Consider the following 19,097-nt stretch of genomic DNA (forward strand, 5'->3'; position numbering starts at 1 on the left):
AGCATGATCTCTAATGCTATGCTCTTAAATTACCAATCGTTTGGTGGCAAGATATACCCAATGAGGATCGCCTTCAAGATGTACGGTCCATCCATTTCCACAGACGCATAAAATTGTACTCTTCTAACAAGCCAGATTATTAGAATCAGGTTATTGGACTGTTTCGGGCTCTTTGTATTATGCTGAAAAGCTTACATTGAGGGACGTTAAAAGCAACAGCCGTACAGAACTTGCCACCACATTTACTGTAGGGATGATGTAATTGAATAGCAATTCAATTGAATATCAATTATGAAGATAAAGTTGTAGAAGATACAGTTCATTCTTTACTTTTACACAGGGTCATCTTTAGAGAGCCCCATGAAGACAGTACTATCGGATTCGAGATACTACAAAAAGCTGCGTTTCTCATGGAAAAAGAAACACTAAATCAGGCCGGGCGCGTTGGCTCACGCCTATAATCCTAGCTCTCTGGGAGGCCGAGGCGGGCAGATTGCTCGAGGTCAGGAGTTCGAAACCAGCCTGAGCAAGCGCGAGACCCCCGTCTCTATTATAAATAGAAAGAAATTAATTGGCCAACTAAGATATATAGAAAAAATTAGCCGGGCATGGTGGCGCATGCCTGTAGTCCCAGTTACTGGGGAGGCTGAGGCAGAAGGATTGCTTGAGCCCAGGAGTTGGAGGCTGCTGTGAGCTAGGCTGACAACACGGCACTCACTCTAGCCTGGGCAACAAAGTGAGACTCTGTCTCAAAAAAAAAAAAAAAAGAAACACTAAATCAAAATAATAAACAAAAACACACACAAAAAATTGTGCTCTTATTTTGTAAATATCATAAATCTTATAAAGTATTTTTACTTTTGTTACTGAGAAGATGAGAGTCAAATCTGTGACCAAATTCAAGCAACTATATAGGACTTGGTATATTTTGTATTTGAGCAACACTGACTTCATATTTTTCAATTACAAAGTAAACACAATCATCATACAAGAAAAAACACAAATGAAAATACAAACCCTCCACAACTCTATGGTGCAAAATGACTGTTGCTGAAACACAGCCTTCCAATTCTATGCAGAGATACACACATGCACTTTTACAAAATGAGACCACACAGTACATGTTACATTGGTACCTGCTATTTACAGGTATTAAAATTTCACAATTATTTTATATCATTAAATATTATACTTTAATATTTTAAATGACATGGTGTTGAAATATATAAATGTATCACTTCTTTAATCAATGCCCAATTATTGGGCATTTAGATTGTTACCAATTTTGAGCTTTAACAAGTTAATAATGATCAGCTTTGTAAATGTACCTTTTCAGACATCCTTGGTTATTTCCTTAGGATTAATTCCCAAAAAAGTAATTCTGGGGTCAAAAGACAGGTGCAGTTTTAGACAACAAATTCTGCTCAAAAGAAAAGCTGTACTACTTTAATCTTCTACCCCTAGTTGATGAGATTTCCAATTTCTCCATACCCTTAACATTAATGAAAAGTATCAAATATTAAGCCACCGTCTATGACATATGTTATAAAATTTTCATTCCTGTTTTATCATTTCATTTTCTTGATGGCTATTCTGGGCACAGAGCATATTTTAATTTGTGTATACACATACTTAGAAAAGCCGTATTTGTTGAATCTTTTTTTTTTTTTCTGAGACAGAGTCTCACTCTGTTGCCCAGGCTAGAGTGCCATGGCATCAGCCTCGCTCACAGCAACCTCAAACTCCTGGACTCGAGCAATCCTGCTGCCTCAGCCTCTGGAGGAGCTGGTACTATAGGCATGTGCCACCATGCCAAGCCTATATTTGTTGACTCTGTTTGTTCTTTGTCTAGAAAGCCAACTGCATTACCAATAAGCTTCCTTAACAATTATGGCATTTTTGGACATAACCATTTATTTATAAATATTCATAAATATTATGTATTCATTCAACTAATTTTATTAGTTCAATCATAAAGTAGCATATCAGTTGGTAGAAAAGTAATAGACATACAAGATGCCCCCAGACTTGGTACTGCATTACAAACAACAGTAAATTGTCTTCATTTATTCAACAGTATTTTAAAGCTTATTTCAACTTTTAGAGTTGACAAGTATACAGCACATGATTAGAAGTAAAAAAAAATAAAAATTAAAAAAATTAAAAAAAATAGAGTTGACAAGTAAAACTCTTACACCACCATTATTTCATTTAATACCCCAAGTATGTTGTACAGAATCAAGGCCAGTGTACATTTTCAAAAGGGGCAAATAGGCCCAGGAAAGGAAACGGCAATACTCAGGGTTGGTCACGCTCCTTCCATTGGACACCTGGTGCCTCCCCTGCTTATTTTTAATTCCTATACATAAAGCTAGGTATGTATTGAAATAAATGGAATTTTAGAAATGTGATGACTAATAAAAATATGTGGTAATTATTGAGGGAAGAGTAGTTAGAGATAGGGAGAGATTTCCTCCTATCTGTAACTTTCTATCTTTCCCAGGCCATTTTATGGGGTTAGTAGAAACATCTCAATAACAGTTTTGCAGCCTGTTAGCTAAAAGCACAGCCATTGTCTATGGGCCAAGTGTTTTTTTTAACCACTAAATGTCTGCTAAGCATACTCAAGCTCAGGATGCATTAGCTTGCTCTGTATGTGTGAAAGATTGGCCTGTTGAAGCAAGAAAATCAATCCTGGGCCAACTGAAGAAAGCTGCTAGTAAGTTGAACATGAAAATTCAACATTGAGTTCATGTTGAAAGTGTGAGTAATAGAGAATAAGGAACTAACCCTCTTAATGTTGCAGAGGAGTAAGTGTTTTCTAGGAATACTGTCCAGTGTGACTATGTACGTCATGATCTCCTTACCTGATTTCGGGTGTAGTAATCTCTGCTGCCAGACTGTCTGAAGACTCCTGACTTCCCAGAGGTATTAACCCTATAAATATATAAACATGAATACAAGGTTAACAGAAAGCACAATTACTTCCGTTAGTTAAGTTACACTAACCCTACTCTGAGTATTAATTTTAACAGCTAAAATCTTTGCTTTTCTCAAGTAAAAGACCATGTCACAGTAGTCTTACAATATTATTACCTGTATTATTTTATCATTTTAATTATTTTTAAGTATAGCATTAAGAGTAGCATTAAGTACATTCACAACGTTGTGTGACCATCACCACTATCTATTTTCTTTTTTTTTTTTTCTTTTTTCAAAAGCCAGTCATATTTAGCAGTGGGGGGTTGAATACCAACTTTAGTGACACTAATGTTAATAAGTTCTGATAACCCACTACCATCGGACCAGCCGACCACTATCTATTTTCAAAACATTTTCATCATCCAAATCAGGAATGCTGTAACCATTAAGTAGCAATTCCCATTTCTCCTTCCCCTAGCCCTCATTAACCATTATTCCACTTCCTGTCCGTCTCAATGATTGGCCTATTCTAGATACTTCATATAAGTGGAATCATACAATATCTGTTATTTGTGTCTGGCTTACTTCACTCAATATGATGTTTTAAAAATTCATCCATATTGTAGCATTTATCAGAATTTTATTCTTTCCTATGGCTAAATAATAATCCATGGCACGTACATATTCTATTTTGTTTATCTATTTATCTGCTGATGGACACTTGGGTTGTTTCCATCTGTTGCCTATTGTGAACATATGCCTGCTATGAACATCTGCGGACAACTATCTGGCGGAATCTCTGCTTTCAATTCTTTTGGGTATAGACTTAGGAACAAAGTTGCTGGATCATATGGTATTTCTGTTTAACTTTTTGAAGAGCCATCAAACTGTTTTCCACAGTGGCTGTCCCATTTTACATTCCTACCAGCAATGCACAAGGGTTCCAATTTCTCCACATTCTCACCAACACTTATTTTCCTTTTGTGTGTGTGTGTGTTTAATAGCTATCCTAATTGGTGTGAAGTGGTATCTCATTGTGGTTTTGGTTTTCATTTTTTTTTTTTTTTCCAGACTTTGATTTTAGGGTATCATTTTTTTTTTCTTTTTTCTGAGACAGAGTCTCACTCTGTTGCCCAGGCTAGAGTGCAGTGGTGTCAGCCTAGCTCACAGCAACCTCAAACCCCTGGGCTCAAGCGATCCTCCTGCCTCAGACTCCCAAGTAGCTGGAACTACAGGCGCTGGCCACTACGCCTGGCTAACTTTTCTACTTTTAGCAGAGACGGGGTCTCACTCTTGTTCAGGCTAGATTTTCATTTTTTAATGACTAATGATGTTGAGCACATTTTCATGTGCTTATTGGCCATCTGTATATCTTCTTTGGAGAAATGTCTATTCAAGTACTTAGCCCAGGTGTGAATTGGGTGGTAGTGTGGGTTTTTTGTTTTGTTTTTTGCTGCTGTTGTTGAGTTGTAGAAACTCTTTATGCATTCTGGATAGTAATCCCTTATCAGAGTTATGATCTGCAAATATTTTCTCCCATTTTGTGGATCATCTTCACTCTGATAGTGTCCTTTGATGCACAAAAGGTTTAATTTTGATGAAGTTCAATTTATCTATTTTTCTTTGTTGTTGCTTGTGCTTTTGGTATCAATTCCAGGAAATCACTGCCAAATCCAATGTCATGAAGATTTTATTCCATGTTTTCTTCTAAAAGTTTTATAGTTTTAGTTCTTATGTTTAGGTACCAAACTTCATTCTTCAGTATGGGGACAAGCAAAATATGCAATCTCTTTCTTTTTTCTCTCTTTCTTCTTTCTTTCTTTTTTTTTTTTCGGTCTGATTGTTCTGGCTAGAACCTCCAGGACCTATGTTGAACAGAAGTGGTGATGGTGGGCCAGGTAAAGCGGCTCACATCTGCAATCCCAACACTTTGGGGGGGCTGAGGGGAGAGTATCACTCGAGGCCAGGAGTTTGAGACTAGCCTCGGCAACATAGTCACCCTGTCTCTACAAAAACTAAAAAATTAGCTAGATGTGGTGTGTGTGCCTATTCTCCTACTTACTTGGGAGGCTGAGGCAGGAGGATCTCTTGAGCCCAGGAATTTGAGATTATAGTGAGCTATGATCGGGCTACTGCACTCCAGCCTGGGTGACAGAGCAAGACCCTGTCTCCAAAGAGAAAAAAAATTTTTAAATACAAAAATTGAAGTGGTAACAGTGGGTATCTTTGTCTTATTCCTGATTTAGAGGAAAAGCTTTCAGTCTTTCATCACTGAGTGTGATGTCAACTGTGGGTTTTCAAATATGGTTTTTATCATGTAGAGGAAAGTCTTCTTCTCTTTTTAGTTTATTCAGTTTTTAAAATCATGAATGGGTATTAGACGTTACCAACGCCTTTTCTGCATCAACTGAGATGATCATGTGGTGTATTACTACATTGATCTCTATATCTATACTTATGCAAATCCCATGCTGCATTGATTAAAGCAGTTTTATAATAAATTTTGAAATCAGAATATGTAAGTTCTCCAATCTCTTTTTCCAAGATTTTTGGGTTATTTTGGCTCCTTTGCATTTTCGTACAAATTTCAGGGTCAGTTTGTCAATTTCTTCAAAAAACTCTGCTGAGATTTTGACTGGGATTACATTGAATCTTTAGACCAACAAGAACTGTGTAATCTTAACTTCACTGAATCTTCCAATACCTGAATATGGAATGTTTCTTCATTTATTTAGATCTCATTTTAACTCTTCCCAGCAATGTTTTATAGTTTGCAGTGTATGTCTTATATTTCTTTGTTACTTATTCCTAAGCATTTTATTCTTTCTGATGCTATTGCAATTTCATTTTCAGATTGTTCGCTGGTAGTGTAAGAAATATAATTGGCATTTGTATACTGACCTTGTACCTTAAGACCTTGCTGAACTCATTTATTAGATCTATGATTTATTATATCCTCCCTTCTAATCTTGGATGCTTTTTATTCCTTTTTCTTTCCTGACTGCACAGGCTAGAAATCTCTGATACCATGTTGAACAGATGAGGCAAAAGTGAACATCCTTGCCTCATTTCTGATCTTAGGGGAAAAGCAGTCAGTATTTCATTATTAAGTATAAGGTCAGCTGAGGTTTTTCATAGATATTCTTTAAAGGGTTAAGGAAGTTTCTTTCTATTCCTAGTTTGCCGAGAGAGAGTTTATCAAGAATGGTGTTACCTACTGTTACCTACTTTTTAAATGTAATGGTATAACATACATCACTCCATGTCAGGCATATACAAGATACACCTCATTCTTTTTAAACTATGGTATATGGTTGAATAAAGAATGCCATTTCTGTACTGCTGAACTTTGAGTTGTTTCTAAATTTTACTATTAGAAACAATGCTTCAATTAATTAGAGTAAATTTCTAGAGCAAAATTGCTAGGTGAAAGGATATTTACATGAAGAAGGTTAATTTTCTGCTGCTCATCTTCGGAATATCTGACACAGAGTAATTTCTCACAGTTCGGAAGCCTGGGAAGTCCAGGGTCGAGGGGACACATTTTCTGCTGCTCATCTTCAGGATACCTGACATGAGCAACTTCTCACAGTCCTGAAGCCTGGGAAGTCCAGGGTCAAGGGGACACATGTGGTGAGAGCCTGCTTGCTGATGGGGACTCTCTGCAGAGCCCCAAGGCCGTGCACGGTAAAAAAGGGCTGAGCATGCCAGCTCCGGTCTCTATTCCTTTTCTTATAAAGCTACCAAACCCACTCCCAGGGTAACCCATTAACCCATGAGTGGATCAATCCATTCATGAGGGAAGAGCCCTCATGATCCAGTCATCTCTTAAATGCCCCACCTCTCAATACTGCCACACTGGGGATTAAGTTTCAACATGAGTTTCAGAGCCAGGCATAAAGGTGCCCACCTGAAATCCCAGCCCCTGGGGAGGCTGAGGCAGGAGGATCCCCTGAGCCCAGGAGGTTGAGACCACCTGGGCACATAGTGAGACCCCATTTCAAAACAAAAACAAAACAACATGAGTTTCAGAAAGACCATTCAAACCATAGCAGAAAGTTAAACATATAGGCGTATGGGTAGCAAAGAAATACATTTGAGAGTTTACATGAGATGTCCTATCTTTTCTTGATAAGAACTGAGAATAAAAGGGTTAAGGTTCAGGTGAGATTCTTAAAATTTTGTAAAAACTCATGTGGAGATGCTTAGAGATACATGAAAGAACTGCCAGGCAGCAATGAGAATCCAGTTATGATTAGAAGTACATTTTTGGTGAAAACAAGAAAGATAATTTTCTTTAGCTGGCCTTGGTCATTTGGAAAAGAAAAACAACTTCGGGATATCTGAATTAGGGTTTGATGAGCTTGGTCTAGGAACAGGTCAAGAGGATGGAGGAGGAGAGGGGCGGTGAGAATGAAGTGAAAATGGGTGATCTGGAGGCTAGACGGACTACAGGATGAGGCCAGGAGAGGGCTGGTTAACAGAGACGGCAGAGAAGGGGTCAGGAGGTAAAATGAAATAGGTAAGCATGTCAGTTAGAAGGAACGAGAAGGGACAAAAAGGAGGTTGTAGCCAGAGAAAAAAAAATTCCGGTTTCAGGTAATGGAAAAGCCAAGGGCCGGTTATCAGTGTGGGAGTGAACAAACCGTGAAGCTGCGCGAGCCAGCAGCCCACTGCCCCAGAGCGGGAGAGGATGAGCCCTGCGCTAGGCATGTTCCTTTCATGTGAGAAAGAGCAGTTTTCTACTTGGGATATAAGTCTCTTAATGGACTTACCCCAATTTCCTCAAATGAAAAAAATCACTGATTTAGAAGGTTTGATATAATTTTAACGAGGTCATGAAAAACCTTTTAGGTTAACAGAGATGATTTAATAAATGTTTATGCTTTTGACCTAATAAAATGCAAATGTTTAAAAATTTTTTTTAAAAGTAGGCAAGTAAATCCAGTCCCACAACTACAGCCTATTTGCCATAAAATCTGGGTAATAGTTTAAAATTTTATATCAGTTTTACTGCTTCGCCAGCAAGTTTTTATTTTCATCTGTTGGGAGTGAACCTAATATTTTTACTGATACCATTAGAAGTAAATCATCTTGTTTGGGCTACCAACATGTTTTTACCTTGAGTTGTGAGCTGCCCTTCTTGAGCCTGTACACAACGAAGCTCTTCTATGGTTTCCTTCAAAGAATCCCTTTCTGTTCTTAACCTCTTAAGGAACATAAAAACAAGGAAGGGTTAGCTTCAAGTTTTATGAATTTATTCATCAGTGGTCTTTACCTCACCTAAAAGAATGATAAACAATAGTGAACATGAACATGTTTTATCTTTTGACCTTTTATGGAAAGAACATGGAAAAAATTAAAACAATTTTTTTTCCATTTAGCAATACTGAATGTCTAGTACGTGCAAGGCAATATGCTATCCACAGTTAAATATAAGAATCAGAACTGTCTGACTTGATCCTTAACAATAAGTAATTTCTTAGCATTCTTTTCATTAAACATAAAAGATTAAAGACATTAAATAATGATAAAGTAAAAATATTTTTAAAAGATTTGTAATATCTGAACAACAGAGTCCTCTATATTAAACATACAGAAAACAGAAAAGCTACATAAATTTATAGAAAGTCATGAGCAGAACAAAGTAAAAGAGGAAACAGTGGTAGAAATGATAAATATATATAAGAGAAATTAGAATGGAAGCAAAAATATTCTTTTATCTTTTATTTTACATCTATTTCTGAAACAAATGACAATCTTTTAAAATTTAAAAATAAATAGAATCTCTAATTTTTCAGTTCATAAACAGAAGTGATGAATGTAGTAAAAATGTGAATATCATTGCCTTAATTTTAGCAGTGCTAAAAACCAAAATGCCTACATATACTCACATCCTTTTCTTTTTGAAGACTGTCAACTTTTTCTTTTAGCCGCTTATATTCAAAATCTAATTTATCTGCTTTCTTTGATTCTTCAGATAATCTATTTTGCAGTTCTACTACCTGATACAGAAAGATACCATTACTTTTCATAATTTGAAACATCAGAAATTATCATGATTTTCTTCTATAGTTCTATGAAAACCCCCTCCCAGAAATACTCAAATAAATGCATATGGGCTGGGTACAGTGGCTCACACCTGTAATCCTAGAACTCTCAGAGACTGAGGTGGGAGGATCGCTTAACCTCTGGAGTTTGAGACCAGCCTGAGCAAGAGTGAGACCTCATCTTTACAAAAATAGAAAAATTAGCTGGGTGTGGTGGCACATGCCTGTAGTCCCAGCTACTCCAGAGGCTGAGGCAGGATTGCCAGATTGAGCCCAGGGGTTTGAGGTTGCAGTGAGCTATGAAGATGTCACTGCTCTGTAGCCCAAGTGACAGAGGGAGACTGTCTCAAAAAAACAAAACAACAAAAAAAGACAACCAACCAACCAACCAACCAAACAAAAAACCCCAAACCCAAACAACAACAACAACAACAACAAAAAACCCAACAACGACAAAAACATATGATCCAGCAAACTAACACAATGGAGAGAACTAGGAACAAAAATATGCCCAGATACTGTGCATTCCCAAACCAGAACTATCCAGAGTAACAATGTTCACAATGACAAAAGAATCTCTAGGACTTTCATTTCCAGCAATACAGATAACTGGGTAGTCTGAAACCATTTTTTGTATAAAACAAAAGAAATGCTAGGGAGGAGGGGAAATCCAATTGCATAGCTAAGCTTGCAAGGAAGTGAGGGAAATCCTCAGAGGCTAAAGCAGGAACGGGTCGAAGCTCTGGGAACAGTGAGGGGCTGACTGCCAATACCATGAACACAGAGCTTTAAGTTTGACGAGAGACAGGTAGTGGTTAAACTGCCTCAGACTTTAAAGGTGGCAAGTCAGTCAACAGGTGGGTTAAGAAAAAAAATCCATCAAAGCTGGAAAAGTAAACTGAGTGCTTTGGGTTTAGAAATGTATAAACAAATTGTCTAGAGAGGCAAACCTGAATCCATGCCCCCAGGATTCCCAAAGATAAAGATGAGGTAATAAGAGAACAAAATCCAAAATTACAAACGCCAAAGAACTATGCCACAATGAACAAGAGTCAATGGAACATTAACAGCAATAACAACAACAAAACAGATCTTCAAGGATTTCAGATTAGAATTATATACAAAATATACATACTAGGTGTAATGCTTAAAAAACTAAAGAGGAAATCTAAATTATAACAGAGTAAAAAGACCATAAAAAATGATCAGAGGGGTGTGAAAATGCATACAAAGAGAACTTATAAAAAGAAAAAATATTATCATTAAAAAACAAAGCACATTAAGCAACAGATCAGAGACAGGTAGAAGGAATTAGTGTATTATGTAGTTTCACTACAATATTTGTAGGTATAAATATCGTTCAAATTCTGATATCCTTCATCAGTTCTGAAAAGTGTTCAGCCATCTTTTCCTTCATATAATATCTTTCTCCAGTACTTTCTGTTCTCTCCTCTAGAACACTAGATAGATTATGTATCATTTTATACTTCACATCTTTTAATATTACTTATAGTTTCTTTGGGCTATATATTTCTGAGTAATTTCTCAGTCTATATTCAAGTTCATTAATTCTTTCAACTTTGTTGTACATTTGAAAATTTCATAATAAAGTGTTGGGAAAAGATGTATCCACCAAAAAAATCCCCCAAACCTGCAGCCATTCATGGTATACAGGGCTGTTCTACTAAAACTTCAAGGCATATTAGCTGGGCGTGGTGGCATGTGCCTGCAGTCCCAGCTACTTGGGAGGCTGAGGCAGGAGGATCGCTTGAGCCCAGGAGTTGGAGGCTGAGGTAAGCTATGATGATGCCATTGTACTCTACCCTGGTCAGTAGAGTGAGACTTTGCCTCAGTCAATCAATCAATAAAAACTTTAAGGAATAGAAAATTCCAGTTTTATACAAATTCTGTGAATGATAAAAAAAAGAGGCCACTCTCCAACTCATTTTATTAAGCTAATATAAGTCCAATACCAAAACCAGATAAGGAAAACCAGTAAGGAAAGTATGAGAGAGAAAATTTCAAATGACTCATACAGGGAAAACATTTTAATTAAAATGAAAAAAGCAAATCTAACAACATGATGACAATAAATAAATCCACCATGACCAAGCTAAGTTTCTCTCAAGAATGCAAGGATGGTTTGAACTTAAATCCATTAATATAATTCACCACATTAATACAAAGGAGAAGAACCATAAGCCTCTCTCATTAGACATAGGAAAAGTAGTTGATTAAATCCAGTGTCTATTTGGGATAGAAAGCCTGAGCAAATTAGGAATACAATGGAATTTCCTCATCCTAATAAAAGGTGGCTTTAAGAACCTATAGTGATCCTTATAATATATTGGTAGAACATTTAAAACGCTCTGTACATAATCAACAATAAGAAATGGTTTCCCACTATTATTATTTCCACTTAAAATTGTATTAAAGGCAGATGTGGTGATTAAGAAGAAAAAAAGAGTATAGAGTAGAAAGAAACAATACTGCTTTTGTTTACTATATCACTTCTGACAAGAGAATCTACAGACATTATCAGAAGTAACATGAGAATTTGGCAAGGTTATAGTATCAACCTATAACAAACTAAAAATGATATCTTTCTTTTTATCTAACTGCATTAACAAAAAAACCAACCAAAACAAAGTACTTAAGAATAAATATAACGAAATATGCAAATGAGCTTTAGAAGAACATTATCAAACTTAACTGAAAGACATGGAAGACCTAAATAAATAGAAAGATATCATGTTCACAGATAGGAACAACTCTCCCAAAACTGATCAACAGATTCAAGGTAATTCTAATTCCCAAAGGTATGGGGTTTAAAGGGAAAGAAAAGGGTCAATTCTGAAAAAGAACAAGGTTTGGGGGTCTATACTAACATATATCAAAATTACTAAAAAAAACTATAAAAATAAGATAATGTGGTATTGTACAAACAGACAAGGAAGCCAATGGAACAGAAGAGAATGCCCAGAAATAAGCCCATATACAACACGAACACTTTAGAAATGTGAGGTAGAACTGCAGGTTATTGTGAAAGAATGAACTACTAAATAAATGGTGCTAGGTTGACTGGTTATCCACACAGACAAAACCAGTATCAAATGGGTCCCTGCCGTACACCCGACACAAAAGTCAACTCCAGTTGATTGATTTAAAGACCTAACTGCAACACAAACTTTAAATCTTTGTAGAGAAAATAGAGGAGATTTGGCCAGGCACGGTAGCTCACACCAGTAATCCTAGCACTCTGGGGGGCCGAGGTGGGAGGATTGCTTGAGCTTGGGAGTTTGAGACCACCCTGAGCAAAAGCGAGACCCTGCGACCCTGTCTCTACTAAAAAAATAGAAAAAATTAGCCCAACAACTAAAAATAGAAACAAAAAATTAGCTGGGTGTAGTGGCTCGTGCCTGAAGTCCCAGCTATGTTGGAGGTTGAGGCAGGAGGATCCCTTGAGCCCAGGAGTTTGAGGCTGCTGCGAGCTAGGCTGACGCCACGGCACTCTAGCCCAGGCAACAGAGTGAGACTTGTCTCAAAAAAACAAAAAAAGAAAAAAAAAAAAAAAAAGAGAGAAAATGGAGATTAGACTTTATATCCTTAGTAGAAAATAATTTCTTAAACAAACATATAAAGCCATATCATAAAGAAAAAGATACTTAAAGTTCATTATATTAAAATCATCAACTCCAAAAAGGTGAAAGGACAAGTCATAGACCTGTAGAAGATAAAAAGGAAAATGCACAAGTGATAAAAAATTAATATCTAGAATATAAGGAACTTTTAGAGGTCAATAAGAAACAGTTTAGTTTTAAAAATGAATGGAAGATTAAAAATAGGTAATTCACAAAAGAAATATGGTCAGTAAATGTATTTATAAACAGGGTAATGCAAAATATAATCATAAGGAGACACCGTTTTATACCCATCGAACTGGCAAAATTTAAAGTTTGGCAATACTATGAGTTGGTGATGATGTGGGCAACAGGAATTCATACAGCTTGCTGGTAATGCAGTCACTGAGAACACCCTGGTGATAATCAAACTACACTGAAGATGCTCTAAGAAATGCCATGAAGATGTAAAACCTTCATACAAGTATAAAAGAGGACCTGTTCAATACTTGTATCTTTTTGTATTTAATATATAAAAAAGCTGAAACAAGCCAGGTCTTTCAATAGGAAAATGGATAAATTTTGGTACAGGAGGCATAATGTGATACTACACAGTAATGAAAATGAATGGTATAAAACTATGCCTATCAACATAAATGAATCTCACAAATATATACCACTCAGCAAAAAAAGTAAATTACAGAAGAGTATTTTCACTGTATCATTAATATAAAGTTCTGTCAAAATGCTATAAATTTTCACAGCTATATATACATAGCGAAAGTATGGGAATGAAAATCACAAAACAGCATAGAGATCACCTGTAATGAGGAGGGGAGAGTATGTTTTATTTTTTAAGCATAGATATTTACTGTATTATTCTTTTACTTTTGTGTATTTAAGTATTACATAATACATTTTTTTTTTTTTTTGAGACAGAGTCTTGCTTTGTTGCCCAGGCTAGAGTGAGTGCCATGGCGTCAGCCTAGTTCACAGCAATCTCAATCTTCTGGGCTCAAACAATCCTACTGTCTTAGCCTCCCAAGTAGCTGGGACTACAGGCACATGCCACCATGCCTAGCTAATTTTTTTTCTATATATATTAGTTAGGCAATTAATTTCTTTCTATTTATAGTAGAGATGGGGGTCTTGCTCTTGCTCAGGCTGGTTTCGAACTCCTGACCTTGAGCAATCTGCCCGCCTCGGCCTCCCACAGTGCTAGGATTACAGGCGTGAGCCACCGCGCCCGGCCCATAATAAATTAATAAATAAAATCTGTTATAGAGACCAATAACTTCTAAGAAAGAACTAAGTTTAAACTTTTAAAAAAATAAGATAAATACAAATACAATAAAGAAAAGGAAAAAACAGAGTACCGTCAAAAAAAGCCAGTAGATTTTTGATAAGCCACATGTTTTAATGGAAAGATTGCTTGAACCCATCATTAAGAAACTGTGTTCCTACTCTTTTACCTGTCTCTTATAGGTCTCAAGTTGGCTTCGAGCTGCATTGGCCTTTCTTAACTCTTCCTCTAGACTGACAGTATTCTGCATGTACATAGTATTCTTCTCTTCTAAGAGTTTAACCTGCCGCCTCAAATCACCAAGGTCTTCTAGCTTCTTTTTGTAAGATTCCACTTGACCTTCCAGTTTAGACACTTTATCAGAAGAATGTCTAGAATGAGATGGGAAATTAAAAATCAGAAAAATATCCATAGTTGTAAAGCTTTTTAGACAGTGCCAAACCAAGATGGATTGCCAGGAAACACATGTGCTAATGAAATTACAAAATCAAAAGTAAACCCAGGTGAATTTTTTGACCAGTTTAAAAAATTGACCACAATTACAGCAAAATGTGTAACAGAGAATGTTATATAACTGAAGGAAAGCAAACAGGAGGGGTAGCCAGCAGAGTCACACACAGGATGAAAGTAAAATAAGCTGTACAGAGTCCAAGTGATCTGGCCATCATTAGTGACCACAGGAACAGCAGTTTCACAGGAGCAGCGGGGGTTGGGCAGGCAGTGGGATTGAGGAGAGAACATAAATTTTACCTTATGTAATCTAAATATGATTCTAGAAGGAAGGAGAGAGTACTAAATCCCTCTCTTTTTTTTGAGATTATAGAGACCTAAACGTGTGTGTGCATGTGCCTGTGTGTAAAGGAGGGAGATTCAAAAGGCAAAGAGAAATGACAACTGATGAAACAGGCCCTGCAAAGGCAAGAAGTGCTGAGGCCCAGAGCTCTGACGAAGGACTCAGCCCTGGACAGCTGGACAGGAGGAGGAACAGCAGGTCTACACTCTCGAAGCAAAAAAGAAAAGATGACTAGGGATGCGGGGAGGTTTGACCGTGCAGGAGACAGAGGGCACAGAGACCTCAGCAGTCCGCAGCCGCCTTCTTCCGAGCAGCTGGAGACAAGGCCGTCGGCTGGGGAAAGGCGTGGGGAGGCACGGTGGGGCGGGCGCCAGGGGAGAAATGTCCTGAAAACACTGGCAGCTGTGAGAGAGGGGATGGTGGTACCAACTGCTGAGCAGGAGGGTGGGCTGGTGAGAAGAACCCAGTGAAGAGGATCACTGACTTGTAGTAGGACAAAACTTACCACCATGTGACTTTTCCTATTCTTTCTCAGTACTCAAAGAGCAAAAGGTGGAAAATAGGGATGGCTAGAATGATCCAACAGAGGACAGGGGATTGTCTAAGAAGCAGAGGTGGAAAAATGAAGTGGCAGGGAGTGAGGTGCCCCATGAGAGAGAAATTGAAGGGACAAGAAAAAGGTGCAGCAAGAAAATGAGGCCTTGTGGGTGTGACAGTGTCTGAGAAAGGGGCAGGCCCCATGGCCGGAGGGCCCAGCACTAATGGACAGGAGTCGGAAGAGGAAAATCTCTAGAGCTGTACAAGTGTGAAGTGATGGTCAGAATCTCTGTTGAACACTTATGCAACCAGACACTGTTCCAATGTTTACAAATATAAACTCACTTCCTCATACAACCTGAGATAGACATGTATAGTATTTCCATTTTACACATGAGAAAACGGTTACCCAGAGGTCAATAAATGGTAGCCCCAGGATCTGAACCCACGTGGCCTGGCTCTCCAACTCGCTGGTGTGCTCAGAGATGTGGATTTGTAACCTCAGAGCTAGGATGGCTCTGGGTGGCAACAGTGGAGGTGAGAGTGAGTTTACCTGAGCACGTCTATCTCGTCTTTTAGAGACTGAGCTTCATCGGCCAAAGTGGTTAGTTCATCATTCTGCTGGCGAAGTTCGGAGATTTCCTTTTCTAACTCTTCACAGCGTATTCGATAATCATCTTTGGCAGCTTCTAGTCTGTAACCAAAATAAAATAGACTAAGAAAGGACAATTTACTGTCACATAATTCTCCTCAGAACAGTAAAAGGAAATAAAAATATAAAACATGAGAATAAAGTCTTCTAGAATATGTCTCCTACTTTTGTGGCCATGAGCTGCATTCCCAAGCCATAACCTGGGAAAGGTAAAGAATGACTCCTATTCCACTATCAGAAAGCTGGACACCAAGCACTCATTTTCCAAAACACTACAGATAAAATTTATTTAAGGTTTTATTATGAAAGTAACACATACCGCTTGTTGAAAATTTATAAAATACAGAAAAGCAAAGCAAAGAAAAATTATATATTAATCCAGACAGATAGTTACTGCTAACATTTTTGGAATATATCCTTCAGCCTGATTTTATGTTCCTATTTTCCCCCCAAAATATGGATGATGCTATTCCTACTTTTTTTTTTTCTTTTTTGAGACAGGGTCTCATTTTGTTGCCCAGGCACGAGGGCACTGGTGTCAGCCTAACTCACAGCAACCTCAAACTCCTGGGCTCCAGTGATCCTCCTGCCTCAGCCTCCTCAGTAGCTGGGACTATAGGTACACACCACCACACTCAGCTAATTTTTTCTATTTTTTTTTTTTTTGATATGGGGTCTTGCTATGTTGTTCAGGCTGGTCTTGAACTCCTGATCTCAAGTGATCCTCCTGCCATAGCCACCCACATTGCTGCTTCTTATTAACCAGATTTGTTTACTTAACATACATCCTTACTTTGACTTACAAGGCTCTTTGTCTCTCATGTCTCAAATATTTTTTTTTTTTTTTTTGTGACAGAGTCTCACTTTGTTGTCCAGGCTAGAGTGAGTGCCGTGGCGTCAGCCCAGCTCACAGCAACCTCAAACTCCTGGGCTTGGGCGATCCTTCTGCCTCAGCCTCCCGAGTAGCTGGGACTACAGGCATGCGCCACCATGCCCAGATGATTTTTTATATATATATATCAGTTGGCCAATCAATTTCCTTCCATTTATAGTAGAGACGGGGTCTCGCTCTTGCTCAGGCTGGTTTTGAACTCCTGACCTTGAGCAATCCGCCCGCCTCGGCCTCCCAAGAGCTAGGATTACAGGCGTGAGCCACAGCGCCCGGCCGTGTCTCAAATATTTTATCCACTTGATTATTTACTTTTAATTTATATTTATGTGTAGTAAATACATTTATATTACACATTTAAGCTACACATTTATATTAATGTGTAGTTCTCAACTTTATGTAATTTAATCGATTGATCTTATCATAGTTTCTGCTTTCAGTGTACGATTAGAAAGTTTTTTCTTTTAATTCTACATTTTCTGTCAGTACTTTTAATGGTTTCATTTTTAACATTAAAGTTTTTAATTTCCCTGGAATTCATTTTGATATATCATGAAATGTATGAATCTAACTTTTTCTGCCAAAATATCTACCCCAAACCATTTAACAAATAATCTAACCTTTCCCTTTTGATTAGAAAATGCTACCTTTTTCTGGGCCGGGTGAGGTGGCTCGCACCTGTAATCCTAGCACTTTGGGAGGCCAAGGCCGGCAGATTGTTTGAACTCAGGAGTTTGAGACCACCCTGAGCAAGAGCGAGACCCCATCTCTACTAAAAAAAATAGAAACAAATTAGCTGGACAACTAAAATAAATAAATAAATAAATATATATATATATGTGTATATATATATACACACATAAAATTAGCCGGGCATGGTGGCACATGCCTGTAGTCCCAGCTACTCAGGAGGCTGAGGCAGGAGGATTGCTTGAGCCAAGGAGTTTGAGGTTGCTGTGAGCAAGGTTGACACCCCGGCACTCTAGCCTGGGCAACAGAATGAGACTCTGAGACCTTTACCACATCACACATTTTTATATATTTGGATTGATTTTTGGATTTTCATTTTGTCACTGGTTTATCTGCATTTTATTGTGTGAGTACTGAGCTATTTTAATTAGTATAGGTTTATAGCGTTATTTCAAGAGTGGATATGGCAAGTGCTCCCTCATTATATTTTGTTCTCAAAGTGTCTTGGGAAAAATCTTGCTCATTAATACTTCTAGAGGAGGCCAGGTGCCGTGGCTCACACCCATAATCCCAGCACTTTGAGATGGTTGAGGCGAAAGGATCACCTGAAGCCAGGAGTTCAATGCTGTAGTGAACTATGATGACACACTGCATTCTACCCTGGCTGGGCAACAGAGTGAGATTCTGTGTGAAAGGGAAAAAGGGAAAGGGAAAAAGGGAAAGGGAAAAAGGGAAAGGGAAAGGGAAGGGGAAAAAGGGAAAGAAAAGGGGAAGGGGAGGGGAAGGGGAGGAGAAGGGAAGGGAAAGGAGGGGAAAGGGGACAGGAAAGGGGACAGGAAAGCGGAAAGGAAGGAAGATATTTTTATATATAAATTACAAGATTTCTTCACATAAATCCCTCATATTACTTTAAAACTGGAAGTTCTTCCCAATGACACTAACTCGCTGTTGCTAGAAAAGCTTATGATCTATGCAAATACGTCTTATAGCTGCCCTTCTGTTAAATGCATATAGTGTCAGAACTTTTCAGTTGATTCTTTTATATTTCCTAGGTAGACAACACTATTTTTTTTTCTTTTTTTTTTTTTTTTATATTTTACTGCTACCCACTGTGTCCTACAGACAACACTATTATCTACAAATAACAATCATTTAGTTCTTGTCTTTCCAAAATTTTCATCTCATTTCTTTTTCTTATTTCATCTTCTAGAAAAGTAGTAATAGCAGCTAAAACTCATGTAGCATCAGTCAGGCAACTGTCTCAGTACTTTACATGTATTGACTCGTTTAACCCTCACAAAGATTCTGGGAGGCAGATGATACTAGCAGAGCATCTTAAGAGTTAAGGAGATAGAGGCATGCCCAAGGTTACACACACAGCTAATAAGTGGTAAGCCTAGGATTTTAGAATCTCTAGAAAAAAGCCAAATAATAGAGGAATACTCACCTTCATATTGTTCCTAACTTTAATGGGAATTTCACACACTAAGATTATTTTATAGTTTTATTTCTCCTTTAATTCATGGATTGAAGAAAAGAGACTTAATAATTATTGTAATAGATTTAATAATATCCAATAAGTTAACAAGCCTAGGATAAAGTTTATCTTACTATAGTGCTAAATTGAATTTGCTACTATTT

General features: G+C 37.6%; 1 protein-coding gene across 3 annotated transcripts in view; it reads right to left on the reverse strand.

Moving 5' to 3' along the window:
* The window catches only part of HOOK3 (hook microtubule tethering protein 3), a 102,881-nt gene that overhangs the window by 34,371 nt on the left and 49,413 nt on the right, over nt 1-19,097 (reverse strand). For all 3 annotated transcript variants that reach the window (XM_075997318.1, XM_012777367.3, XM_075997317.1), the window contains exons 10-14: nt 15,779-15,919; nt 14,065-14,266; nt 8,817-8,927; nt 8,044-8,131; nt 2,868-2,937 (exon numbers count right to left, since the gene is read on the reverse strand). In XM_075997318.1, coding sequence (XP_075853433.1) covers nt 2,868-2,937; nt 8,044-8,131; nt 8,817-8,927; nt 14,065-14,266; nt 15,779-15,919 — 612 coding nt within the window. The remainder of the gene's footprint in view (nt 1-2,867; nt 2,938-8,043; nt 8,132-8,816; nt 8,928-14,064; nt 14,267-15,778; nt 15,920-19,097) is intronic.

This window comes from Microcebus murinus, chromosome 24, assembly GCF_040939455.1.
Source record: "Microcebus murinus isolate Inina chromosome 24, M.murinus_Inina_mat1.0, whole genome shotgun sequence".
Classification (NCBI taxonomy): Eukaryota; Metazoa; Chordata; class Mammalia; order Primates; family Cheirogaleidae; genus Microcebus; species Microcebus murinus.